We start from the raw sequence: 12,550 nt of genomic DNA, 5'->3' as shown, positions 1-12,550 counted from the left end.
CAACAGGAGTTTCCTTAACTTGTATGCAAAATGTTGTTGAAAGTATATTTTTCTGGACTAGGTATGAGTCCCTAACTTTCAGTAGCCTGCCCTGGACTTCTCTTTTGTTTGTTGTTGTTTTGTTTTTGTTTTTGTTTTTTAGGAGGGACACACTTGGGGTCACTTAGGGGGTACTCCTGGCTCTGTACTCAGAAATCACTCCTGGCAGGCTCTTGGAACCATATGGGATGCCGGGAATCGAACCACCGTCCATCCTGAGTCGGCCTAGTGCAAGGCAAAAGCCCTACCACTGTGCTATCTCTCCAGCCCTGCCCTGGACTTCTAAGGCCAACCTGAATCTACTAGCCTAGGAAAACCAGGAGAGACAAATCCCAGCTCCTGAAATAAGTGAAATAAAGGCCAGATAGAGAAGCTTTAATAGCAGGAGGTGGGATACATTGGGGATGGGGCGGTGGGCAGGAGAAAACGGAAGCTGCTGTATCTGCTTCATCAACTTTTGCAGCAGAAAAAGCGCACATCATTTAGTGCAGTATCATCACGGAGGCCCCTGGGACTCTGAATCTTGGTCTGCAAACCGCACACACCTTTGACGCATGAGTTACTCCAGTTTCCATAGGTGCCCCAGGACAGACCGGGTCCCTCCACCTCGGTGCCATCAGAGCAGCGGAAGCGCACGTTATTGGCAGCAGTGTTGTCCCCCTTAGATGTGTCTTCTACCCGTAGCGAAAAGGCCACAAGGAAGCTGCTGCCAGGACACCACTGAGGTTCACTCCACGCACCCCACCTTCAAAGGAAATGGAGATGCCTGGTTCTGTGGATGTCTCCTCTCTAGGCCATCCTAATTGTGGGGATTAAAAGCCAACTGCTGCTTGACCAAGTGGAATGTCTTAGGAGTTACAAAGGGGAGGTGCTGTGCATGCTCTCCAGGTCTAAAGGAGTCCAGAGTTGTGCAGAAGGCTACCTACCAGGAGGTGTGTAACAAAGGGCTGAGAGTTCAACATTTCTCTTGGAGGGGGCTCAATGGGAAAGTGTACAACTCCAATATCATGGAGATAAAAGTTCACACTTTTTCTCTCTCTAAATGCCACAGCCAGCAGAGCTAGGAGACATAAGGGAGAGGGCTTCCCACCCAGGGCCACTCCTGGGGCGCAGGCCTCACCATTCAGTTTTCACCTGGTAATTCTGTGCTCAGCGTGGTGATGCTCAGGAGCCACTAGGGACATATAGCAGTATTGGTAGGGAATATGCAGTATCAGGAATCAAACCAGGAACTCTAATATTCCAGGCATGTGCTCAACCATTGGAACTATATTTCTGGCCCAAATCACACTTTTAAAAAAAGCCTGGGGGGCCGGAGTGACAGCACAGTGGTAGGGCATTTGCCTTGTGTGTGGCCAACCTGGGACAGACCCAAGTTCAAGTCCCAGCATCCCATATGGTCCCCCTAGCCTGCCAGGAGCAATTTCTGAATGCAGAGCCAGGATTAACCCCTGAGCATCTCTGGGTGTGACCACAAAACAAACAAATAAATAAACAAAAAATTATTGGGCTGGAGAGATAGCATGGAGGTAAGGCATTTGCCTTTCATGCAGAAGGTCATTGGATTCAAATCCCAGCATCCCATATGGTCCTCCTGCCTGCCAGGAACGATTTCTGAGCATGGAGCCAGGAGTAACCTCTGAGCACTGCCAGGTGTGACATTAAAAAAAAAAAAAAAAAAAAGCCTGGGGCAGAAGAGATAGCATGGTGGCGAGGTGTTTGCCTTACATGCAGAAGGAGCGTAGAGCCAGGAGTAACCCTTGAGCAGTGCTGGGTATGACCCAAAAACCAAAATAAATAAATAAATAAATAAATAAATAAATAAAAATAAAAATATTTTAAAAAGCCTGGGTCAGAGATATAGTAAAGAGATTAAGACACCTGTCTTACATATGGCCAACACAGTTTTAATACCCAACAACTGCATATGGTACTCTGAGCATCACCAGGAGTGATCTCTGAGTTCAGAGTAAGACCTGAGCACTACCAGTGTGCCTCCCACCCCAACAAAAGAAAAGAAATCCTGTCTCACCCCACTACACCCTCTGGGATCCCTGCCTCCCCACCCCACTACCTTGCAGACTGGGACTCCACCACTCGAGTGTTACGCTCTGCATTCCCTCTAGTGCAGTGCAGCCGAATTCCATTCAGAGCCGTGTCATCTCCAGTAATGCCTTTAGGCGGCTCCACCTGGATAATGAGGAGAGGCCAGATGAAGATGGTTTTCAAAGACTGAATGCTGGGCTCTGAAGTTACCAATTTCCACCACCTCTAAGACCAAGTCCTGAGCCCTACCTTGAGTGAGAAGCCACCAGCGAAGAATCCATCAGGACACATATCTGGCCAGGCCCAGTCACCCCAGGGGCCACCATTGTTCACCTCAATAATTGTTGTGTCATCTTTTTTTTTATTTGCTTCATTTCCTTCAGCAGATTCACAGCAGGTTGCCCACAGCAGCAGCAGCAGCAGCTTAGAGCCTAAAACCCACTCCATCCCGCAGCCTCTGTGAGTGGAGTTCCTCGAGCAGGTTTATAAAAACCCTGCAAATCAAGAGTACCAGTTGCATAAGGGCCATGGTTACGTAAAAGCCACCTAGATTAAGTGATACTCAATACTAATCTGCTTCCGGGACCCACTGGACTCTGTTCCCTGCTCAAAGAAACAGGTTCCTAGTACAGAGGAGGAGGGGCAGCAAGAATCAAGAGCAAACTATAGGCTAAGAACTGTGCATATGGTGTCTAAATAGTGAAAAAAAGGGGAAGGGGAGGAGAGAGAGAGAGAGAGAGAGAGAGAGAGAGAGAGAGAGAGAGAGAGAGAAGAAAAATATATGCCCCAAAGGCAGACAAGGAGGAAGCAGGAGAGAAATTGGGGCATTGGTGAAGGAAAATGTAAACTGCTGCAAGGTGTTGTACATTGTATGACTGAAACTCAATCATGAACACTTTGTAACTGTGAAAAAACAAAAACTGTGTTATGAACAACTTTGCAAACACAGTGTTTAAATAAATAATTAAATAAATAAAAAGAATTGGGCCCAGAGAGATAGCACAGCGGCCTTTGCCTTGCAAGCAGCCGATCCAGGACCAAAGGTGGTTGGTTCGAATCCCGGTGTCCCATATGGTCCCCCGTGCCTGCCAGGAGCTATTTCTGAGCAGACAGCCAGGAGTAACCCCTGAGCACTGCCGGGTGTGGCCCAAAAACCAAAAAAAAAAAAAAAAAAAGAAAAAGAAAAATAGCAAGTGATTAAAAAATGGCAGCTGAGCATTGTTTTTGCATGCAGGTAACCATGTGGTTCAAATTCAATTCCTGGCACCACATGCTTAACTGAGCATTACCTAGAGTGACACCCCTCACTCCCACCAAAAAAAATACAATCGGGTTTAACCCAAAATCCAAGAAAAAAAAAACAACACACACACACACCAAAAAAAGGCAAGTAACTTAACTGTAGTCACAGGCAGCAAGCCAGGAAACATTTCAACACTGGGAATTAAGGAACCAAGACTAGGGATAAAAGTGACAGTTTCAGAATCCCACCAGGAGTAGGATTGACCAGGAGTAGCCCCAGAAACCTGAGGGGAAACCAAAGTAAAACAAAGGAAGAATGTATGAACTGTGGGAGCTAGGAATGCCTGAAACTCTCACTCACTCACTCACTCACTCACTCACTTTCTCTCTCTCTCTCTCTCTCTCTCTCTCTCTCTCTCTCTCTCTCTCTCTCTCTCTCTCTGTCACACACACACAGGCATGCATACACACACACCCTTAGACAAGGAAGGGCCACACTCATTGATGTTCAAGGCTTACTTCTTGCACCACAATCAGAGAACACCCCTGGTGAGGCCAATAGGTGGTATCAGAGATTGAACTTCATTAGATCCTGTCTGCTGTATTATTGATCTGGCCCTAAAGGAAAATAATTGGGGGGGGGGGTACACTTGGCACTATTCTGGGGTTACTTATGGCTCTGCAGCCAGGAATCATATTGGAAGTGTTTGGGAAACCACATGGAATGCTGGGGATCTAACAGAGGTCAGCTGCATGCAAGGCAAGGACCCTACCCACTGTACTATCACTCCAGTCCAACAAAACGTTTCTAAAATATAGCCAGGGGACAGAGATAGATGTTTCTTCTATTGCTTACAGTGTTCTTTCCCAGGATTTCTTTCCTCTTGTAACCACCAGATGGACTCCTGTTTTGCAAAACTCAAGACCCCAAAACCAAACTATTTTATTCTCGGTGGGAAAGAGAAAATAACCATTGATTTACTTGCTTTTTTTGGGGGGGGTGGACAGGAGTGGGGAATTGAACCATATTATCAGAGAATTATATGTGATGCCAGAGATCAAACCACATTTGCCCACATTACAATGCAAGTACGTTAAGTATGTTCTCTCTACTCCTTGCCTGCTTCTCTTACATGTGTATTTTTAAACTCAATACATATTTATTTAGAAGTAATCTATGTTGATTCAGGCAATAGACTAAATTCTGTAAATAGAGCACTAGCCAAATAAAACACTCCCTTGGTTTCATCAGAGTTTACAGTAAAGCGAGAGAGACAAATAATGCATACATTCTCCAGTAGCACTTGAGCTCTATAACGAAAGCACTTTTATGACTGAAACCCAACTACAAACATTTTTGTAACTCTGGTGCTTAAAGATATTAATAAACAAAGAAGCACTTTTATTCTCTTGAAATCAAGTATAGGACTTAACATGCAGAAATATTCAATAAAATTTGGTCTAATGAATTATCTAGGAACCAATCTGAAGTATAAAAAATTTTGAAAAAGTAAATAAAATGAAACAATGTAAAAAGATAAAGCCTAAAATAGATAACTAAGAAGGCATGAATTCAGATCAAGGGAAGATTTCTGGGAGAAGATAAGCTAAAAAAAACTTAAAAATTGGTTTTCCTTGACCCAAGCACCCCATGTTTGAACTTAATAGGTAAGATTTACGGAGCAATTGTAGTAAACTTCCATTTACAGTGTTTGCACAGCTTAAACTTAATCCCCACTTAAAGCTCACAAAATACCCAATATTATTCTTTACTTACAGTGCTGGAAATGCAAACTCATAGCCAGTTTAGAGCCCCATATCATTTTTCAGTTGGGGAGCTGTTTCTGGTAACAATCTCTTCCTAGAAACCAGACTACCTCTTACTACATCTAGTCTACACATTAGAGAAAGGCCAACAAGTCATTGTCACTGTATCCCTTAGGTTGCCTTCACTGAGTCCGTTCCTATTTGTGTGCTGCCCTCTGGGGGCATGTCAGTGGATAGGGTGCTTGCCTTGCTCCCAGAGGATCAAGATTCGATTCCTAGCACTTCATATGGTCTCCTCACACCACCAGAAGAGACCTGGGAGCACAGAGCCTGGAAGCCAGGAGTGGTTAAAAAAAAAAAAAAATTAACCCCTTGCCTCAGGTCACTACCAAAGGACGTCCCTTCTTTCATAGAGGCACAAGCAATTCTTTTTTTTTTTTTTTTTTTTTTTTTGGTTTTTGGGTCACACCCAGCAGCGCTCAGGGATTACTCCTGGCTCCACACTCAGAAATTATTCCTGGCAGGCTTGGGGGACCATATGGGATGACTGGATTGGAACCAATGACCTTCTGCATGAAAGGCAAACGCCTTACCTCCATGCTATCTCTCCAGCTCCCACAAGCAATTCTTTTTTTTTTTTTTTTTTTTTTTTTTTTTGTGGCTTTTTGGGTCACACCCGGCAGTGCTCAGGGGTTACTCCTGGCTCCATGCTCAGAAATTGCTCCCGGCAGGCACAGGGGACCATATGGGACTCCGGGATTCGAACCGATGACCTTCTGCATGAAAGGCAAACGCCTTACCTCCATGCTATCTCTCAGGCCCCCACAAGCAATTCTTAAGGTCATTGTGTGCTGCTAAATTTTTTTCTTCAGGAGCACAAACCAGAATACACAAATTTCCTTCTCCAGCCTAATTGTTGCTTCTTGATCTCTGTACCAAGACTCTTATGAGTGGTCCCTTCCTTCATTTGCTCTGGAGACACCAGAAGCCCTGTTCCCAAAACCTAGGCTCCTTTCTCAGGTCCAAGCCACTCTGCCTCTGGTTCCCCAGGCCTCCTCTCTGAATGCAGCTCTGGTGACTGATGCTGCATTCCTGGGAAGGGGAGGACAAAGAATGGGGGACACTCACTGCCATGTTTGTGGGTATGCTTTGGCTGAACTGGCTTCTGGGAGCTCTAGGCAGAGGAAAGTGGGTCCATGGTAAAAAAAAAAAGAAAAAAAACTTAAGAAACACAAAAACTTGTCCAAGGGGACTAGAAACATATGGGGCTTGACTTGCCAGTGTCTGACCAGGGTTCCATCCCCAGCACCCCAAATATCTCTGAAGCACTGCCAGGGGTGATCCCTAGACTCAGCCAGGAAACTTAAGCACAGCTGTCCCCAGCCATCAGAAAGAAAGAAAGAAAGAAAGAAAGAAAGAAAGAAAGAAAGAAAGAAAGAAAGAAAGAAAGAAAGAAAGAAAGAAAGAAAGAAAGAAAGAAAGAAAGAAAGAAAGAAAGAAAGAAAGAAAGAAAGAAAGAAAGAAAGAAAGAACAGAAAGAAAGAAAAGAAAGAAAGAAAGAAAGAAAGAAAGAAAGAAAGAAAGGAAAGTAAAGAAAGAAAAGGAAAGAAAGAAAGAAAGAAGAAAGAAGAAAGAAAGAAAGAAAGAAAGAAAGAAAGAAAGGAAAGAAGAAGAAAGAAAGAAAGAAAGAAAGAAAGAAAGAAAGAAAGAAAGAAAGAAAGAAAGAAAGAAAGAAAGAAAGAGAAGAAAGAAAGAAAGAAAGAAAGCAGGAAGGAAGGGAAGGAGAGGAAGGAAGGAAGGAAGGAAGGAAGGAAGGAAGGAAGGAAGGAAGGAAGGAAGGAAGGAAGGAAGGAAGGAAGGAAGGAAGGAAGGAAAAAAAGAAGGGCCTGAGCAGTAGCACAGCGTTAGAGCATTTGCCTTATACAAGGCAGACCCGGGGCAGACCTGGGTTCAATCCCCGGCATCTCAAATGGTCCCCTATGCCTCCAGGTGTGGCCCAAAAACAAAAGAAAAAAGAAATTGGCCAGGTACAGATCTTTCTCATCTTCCCTATGAAAGCAGCAAGAGAGGCACCAATTATGGATCAAATCCAGGTCAGCCATGTGCAAGGTATGCTCTCTTCTTGCTGTGCTATCTCTCCGGTCCCACAAAAGGTTCTGAACTATCCTCAATTCCATCTTTGCCTTCACAAGCTAGGCCTTCACTGAGATAAGAGCCTTGCAATACTGGCAGTGGTCCTGAGCTCTCAAACAAGACCCCAAAATGACACTAGTTGCACAGTCTTCCACGCTGCTACTAGACTCACTTCCCCTCTGCTGAGGAAAAGCAGAAGGGCCTCCAGTGCCACCCTGGTCTTGCACCTCCCTTCCTCGTTTGCCCAGTGGACAGTCTGGCACTAGCCATGGCTGGTCCTGGCTGCTCCAGTTATAGATGGGAAAGGTGTGCACATTGCTGATGGAGAAATGATGCTTGTTTGGTTGGGTTTTGTTTTGTCTGTTGTAGTTTTGGTGGCGAAGGAGTGTCACAGCCTGCCATGGGCTTACTCCTTGCTCTGCACTCTGGATCACTCCTGGCTGGCTTAGAGGATGAAATGATGCAGGGGATGGAGCCTGGCTGACTCACTCTCTATTCCTCCAGCTCACCCCCAAGGATGGTCACCATTCACCAGGCACTTGGAGGGGCCGGTGAGGTAGCGCTAGAGGTAAGGTGTCTGCCTTGCAAGCGTTAGCCAAGGAAGGACCGTGGTTCGATCCCCCGGCGTTCCATATGGTCCCCCCAAGCCAGGGGCAATTTCTGAGTGCTTAGCCAGGAGTAACCCCTGACCGAAAAAAAAAATAATAACCCACCTGGCACTTGGAGACCTCACCTCACCTGACTTCCAGAAAGAGGCAGGGACAAGAGGCCCTCAGGTGAGGAGCACTTGAGGCCTGGTTGGCACAGCTCACGGGCTTTGTTCTTTGCCTGCTATAGGTCCTGGCAAGGCGGGTCAAACAACCGGACAAACAACACCCCTGGATCAGGGAATTACATTTGATACCCACCCTTCCCCCATAAAATCCTGGAAAGAAGGGAGAGCCCTATGGATTCTTTCCCCCCTTCTTTCTCCCCCCCCCCAGTCCTTCCTTCCTTCTTCCCTCTCTTCCCTTCCCTCCTCTCTTCCTTCCTTCCTCCCTTCCTTTACTTCTCCTTCCTTCCGTAGTTTCTTCCTTCCTCCCTTTCTTTCTCTTCCTTTTTCCTTCCTTCCTTTCTTCCTCCTTCCTTCCATTTCTCCTCCCTCCTTCCTTCCATCTTTTTTTTTTTTTTTTTTTGTGGTTTTTGGGTCACACCCGGCAGTGCTCAGGGGTTATTCCTGGCTCCAGGCTCAGAAATTGCTCCTGGCAGGCACAGGGGACCATATGGGATGCCGGGATTCGAACTGATGACCTCCTGCATGAAAGGCAAGCGCCCTACCTCCATGCTATCTCTCCGGCCCCCCCATCTTTTTTTTTATGTCACCCCACCCCCATCTTCCTGTGTAACCTTACTTGATGGTAAAACCAGCCCACTTTTGGGAGGGATTTATGGAAGGAAATAAAGGGGTTGCCTCAGGGGCAGGAAGGGGATTCCTAGAGAGAGATTCAGCAAAATGCTGGGAGAAGCAGGATAGAAGGATAAGAGACAGATTTGAATGCTAAGCTGCTGATGGAGCAGGCTTACAAGGTTTAAAAGCTTAGGGCATTAATAAAGATGATGTCTCCTGAAACTTGACTGCCTATGGATCATTTCCTTGCCACCACCCTGAGACCAGCCGGCTGGTAGGGGTTGCTGGCACATGGCCCCAGGCAGGCAAAGAAAGGCCTCTCACCATCCATCATTTCACCATCATCCACCTCCATCCAGGACTCAATAATTAATATGTATTTCTTTTTTTTTTTTTTTTTTTTTTTGGTTTTTGGGCCACACCCAGTAACGCTCAGGGGTTACTCCTGGCTATGTGCTCAGAAGTTGCTCCTGGCTTGGGGGACCATATGGGACACCGGGGGATCGAACCGCGGTCCGTCCAAAGCTGGCGCAGGCAAGGCAGGCACCTTACCTTTAGTGCCACCGCCCGGCCCCAATTAATATGTATTTCTACACTTACTTACTCCCTCCCTCTCACACTCCCTTCCTTCCTCCTTCCCTCTTCTGGAAAATTACTGAGTGCCTAGGATGGTAGGAAGGGGGTAAGAGTACTGCCCAGCCAGAGTTAAGTGTGTGGGTTCCATTCCCATGTTGCTGGTGGAACTGAGATCCTGAAAACCCCATGATCTAGGGTCCTCTGTGAGTTAAAAAAAAAAAAAGAATGAATGAAAGAAAGAAAAGGCAACAACAAAAGAAAGCAGGAAGGGCTGTCATCCCAGTTCCTGTAACCCAAATTCCCCCCAGTCTCATCACACCCAGTTACAAGGGACAAACCTGGTCTCCAGCGCAGACCAGGAACTACCAACTACCATAAAGAAACTCTTGGTGGTCCGCAGAGATAGACCAGAAATTAAGGCACATGCCTGGTACATGGCCGACACAGGTTGGATCCTGGCACCATATATAATCCTATCCCTGCCAGGAAAGAAGGAAAAGGAAAGAAAAAGAAAACTCTTGGGCAGGGCTGAAGAAATAGCACAATGGTAGGGCGTTTGCCTCGCAAGCAGCCAGTCCAGGATGGATGGTGATTTGAATCCCGGCATCCCATATGGTCCCCCGTGCCTGCCAAGAGCTATTTCTGAGCACAGAGCCAGGAGTAACCCTTAAGCACCACTGGGTGTGACCCAAAACCAAACCAAACCAAAACAATAAAACTCTTGGGCAAAGCAAGTGCCTACCCCCGGACTATCTCACTGGTTTCAACATTCTTTTTTTTTTTTTAACTTTGTTGTGTTGTCTGTTATGTGAGGAGTAAATTGAGCAAACTGGGAGTAAAAAGTAGTTGGCAAAGAATTTAGGAGCATCAAAAAGGAAATAAAAGGGGCCAGAGTGGTGGCACAAGCCAGAAGGCATCTGCCTTGCCCACACTAACCTAGGATGGACCATGGCCATCCCATATGGTCCCTCAAGCCAGGAGCAATTTCTGAATGCATAGCTAGGAGTAACCCCTGAGTGTCCCCAAGTGTGGCCCAAAAACCAAAAACTAAAAAGAGAAAAACAATGTGATAAAGTTTTACAGTCATAAGAAAAATAGAAGGGCTAGAGCGATAGCACAGTAGTAGGGCATTTGCCTTGCACACGTCCAACCCCAACAACCCTGGTTTGATTCCCGGCATTCCATATGGTCACCCAGCCTGCCAGGATTAATTCCTAAGCCCCACCAGATGTTGCCCAACCCCCCCCAAGAAGAAAAATAGATAAAGGGGACTTACCTAGTTGGGGCACCCGACAGTATGGTGATGCTGGAATCACCAGAACACAGGAATTGTATCATGACAGCTAAATAGATTAAGGTAAACACTCTGTTTTCCAAAGCTACACTACTTTAACTGCAATTTAGCTTATATAAGAATGTTTGTGAGGGGCCGGGCGGTGGCGCTAGAGGTAAGGTGCCTGCCTTGCCTGCGCTAGCCTTGGATGGACCGCGGTTCGATCCCCGGGTGTCCCATATGGTCCCCCAAGCCAGGAGCGACTTCTGAGCGCATAGCCAGGAATAACCCCTGAGCGTCACGGGTGTGGCCCAAAAACAAACAAAACAAAACAAACAAACAAAAAAATAGGAAACTCTTGGGGCCGGGTAGGTGGCGCTGGAGGTAAGGTGTCTGCCTTGCAAGCACTAGCCGCGGTTCGATCCCCCGGCGTCCCATATGGTCCCCCCAAGCCAGGGGCGATTTCTGAGCACATAGCCAGGAGTAACCCCTGAGCGTCAAACGGGTGTGGCCCAAAAACCAAAAAAAAAAAAAAAAGTTTGTGTGAGGCAGAGCAATAGCACAGCAGTAAGGTGTGTGCCGTGCATGCAGCCAATACAGAAGGGACCCCGGTTCTAAACCCGGCATCCCATATGGTCCCCTGATCCTGCCAGGAACGACTTCTAAGTTCAGAGCCAGGAGTAACCCCTGAGTGCTGCAGGGTGAAACCCCCCCACAACAAACAAACAAACAAACAAACAAAAAAGAGAATGTTTGTTTGAGGACCTTAGTGATAGCACAGCAGGTAAGGCATTTACCTTGTACAGGGCTAATTCAGGTTCAGTCCCCAGCATTCCATATAGTCCCCTGAGCACAGAGCCAAGAGTAATGCCTGAGCACCACACTACTGGGGTCTGATGTGACAAAAAAAAAAAAAAAAAAAAAAGTCTGTTTGAAATTTTAAAAAACCAGTGTGGACCCTTTTCTCAGGGTCAAGAAAGAGTTTCCAGAGCTACCTGTAATCTTGTTCCACACGAATAAACTCCTTTCATGCTACAATTTGGATTTTTCTTTTAGATTTTTGGGTCACACCTGGTGGTGCTCAGGGTTTACTCCTGAGCATTGGTCCGTCCTAGGTCAGCCGCTTCCAAGGCAAATGCCCTACTGCTGGGCCACCGCTCTAGCACCTAATCAAAGGCTTCTTCCTTTTTTTTTTTTAATCAAAGGCTTCTTGATCTCCTCCATAATACTGAACATGAAAAATCCAACCATTTTATACCCTAATTATTCCAATATTATACTCAATGTGTACTCTTCTTCTACCTCTTCTTCCTTTCTCCTCTTCTTCCTCCTCTACCTCCTTCTCCTTCTCCATCTCTTCTTCCTCTTCCTCCTCCATTTCTTCTTCCTCTTCCTCTTCATTTTTCTTCCTCCTTCTCCTCTTCCTTCTCCTCTTTGTATTGAACATGGGACAATCATAAAGCAAGACTTTATTATCTGCTGTACTGTCTCTCCAGCTGCTCCTTTCTCTCTATGTTAGGAACTAAGCCCAGGACTTTACACCCTGTAATATAATTTTGGTAGAGAATCCACATAATTCTTTTTTTTTTTTTTTTTTTTTTTTTGGTGTTTGGGTCACACTGGGCAGCGCTCAGGGGTTACTCGTGGGTCTACACTCAGAAATCACTCCCAGCAGACTTGGGAGGCCATATGGGTTGCCGGGATTTGAACCACCACTGTCCTTCTGAAAGCAAGGCAAACGCCCTACCTCCATGCTATCTCTCTGGCCCCCTCATAATTCTTTTTTTTTTTTTCCGGCCTGACCATCTTTTGTATTGAATGTTCCAGAGATAAATTGGACTTCAAAAGGCATCTCCCTTTCTAGATAAGCTACAGACTGGTTAGAAGCAGAGTAGGCAGAGTAGTGGGAGCCTGGGGTGATTTTAGTGTCCAAGAGGGTCTGTCCCCCTTTTTTTTATTATATATAATTTTTATTTTGACCATACTGGCTTACATATCTTTCACAGTAGTATTTTAGGTACATATTAACATTTAATCAGGGTAATTCCCATCACTAAATATGTCCTTCCTCCACCCCCATTCCCATA

General features: G+C 45.9%; 1 protein-coding gene across 1 annotated transcript; it reads right to left on the bottom strand.

Annotated features, from left to right (window-relative positions):
• Positions 1 to 393: 393 nt before the first annotated feature.
• Positions 394 to 2,532, bottom strand: LOC126011798 (vitelline membrane outer layer protein 1 homolog). Its single transcript, XM_049775589.1, has 3 exons — positions 2,335 to 2,532; positions 2,114 to 2,229; positions 394 to 784 (listed from the first exon to the last, which is right to left on the bottom strand). The coding sequence occupies exons 1-3, from the start codon at positions 2,530 to 2,532 to the stop codon at positions 490 to 492; spliced, it is 609 nt and encodes a 202-aa protein (XP_049631546.1). The 3' UTR covers positions 394 to 489.
• Positions 2,533 to 12,550: the final 10,018 nt, after the last annotated feature.

The sequence above is a fragment of the Suncus etruscus genome, chromosome 1 (genome assembly GCF_024139225.1).
Source record: "Suncus etruscus isolate mSunEtr1 chromosome 1, mSunEtr1.pri.cur, whole genome shotgun sequence".
Classification (NCBI taxonomy): Eukaryota; Metazoa; Chordata; class Mammalia; order Eulipotyphla; family Soricidae; genus Suncus; species Suncus etruscus.
This window is presented reverse-complemented; position numbering and strand designations above follow the sequence as displayed.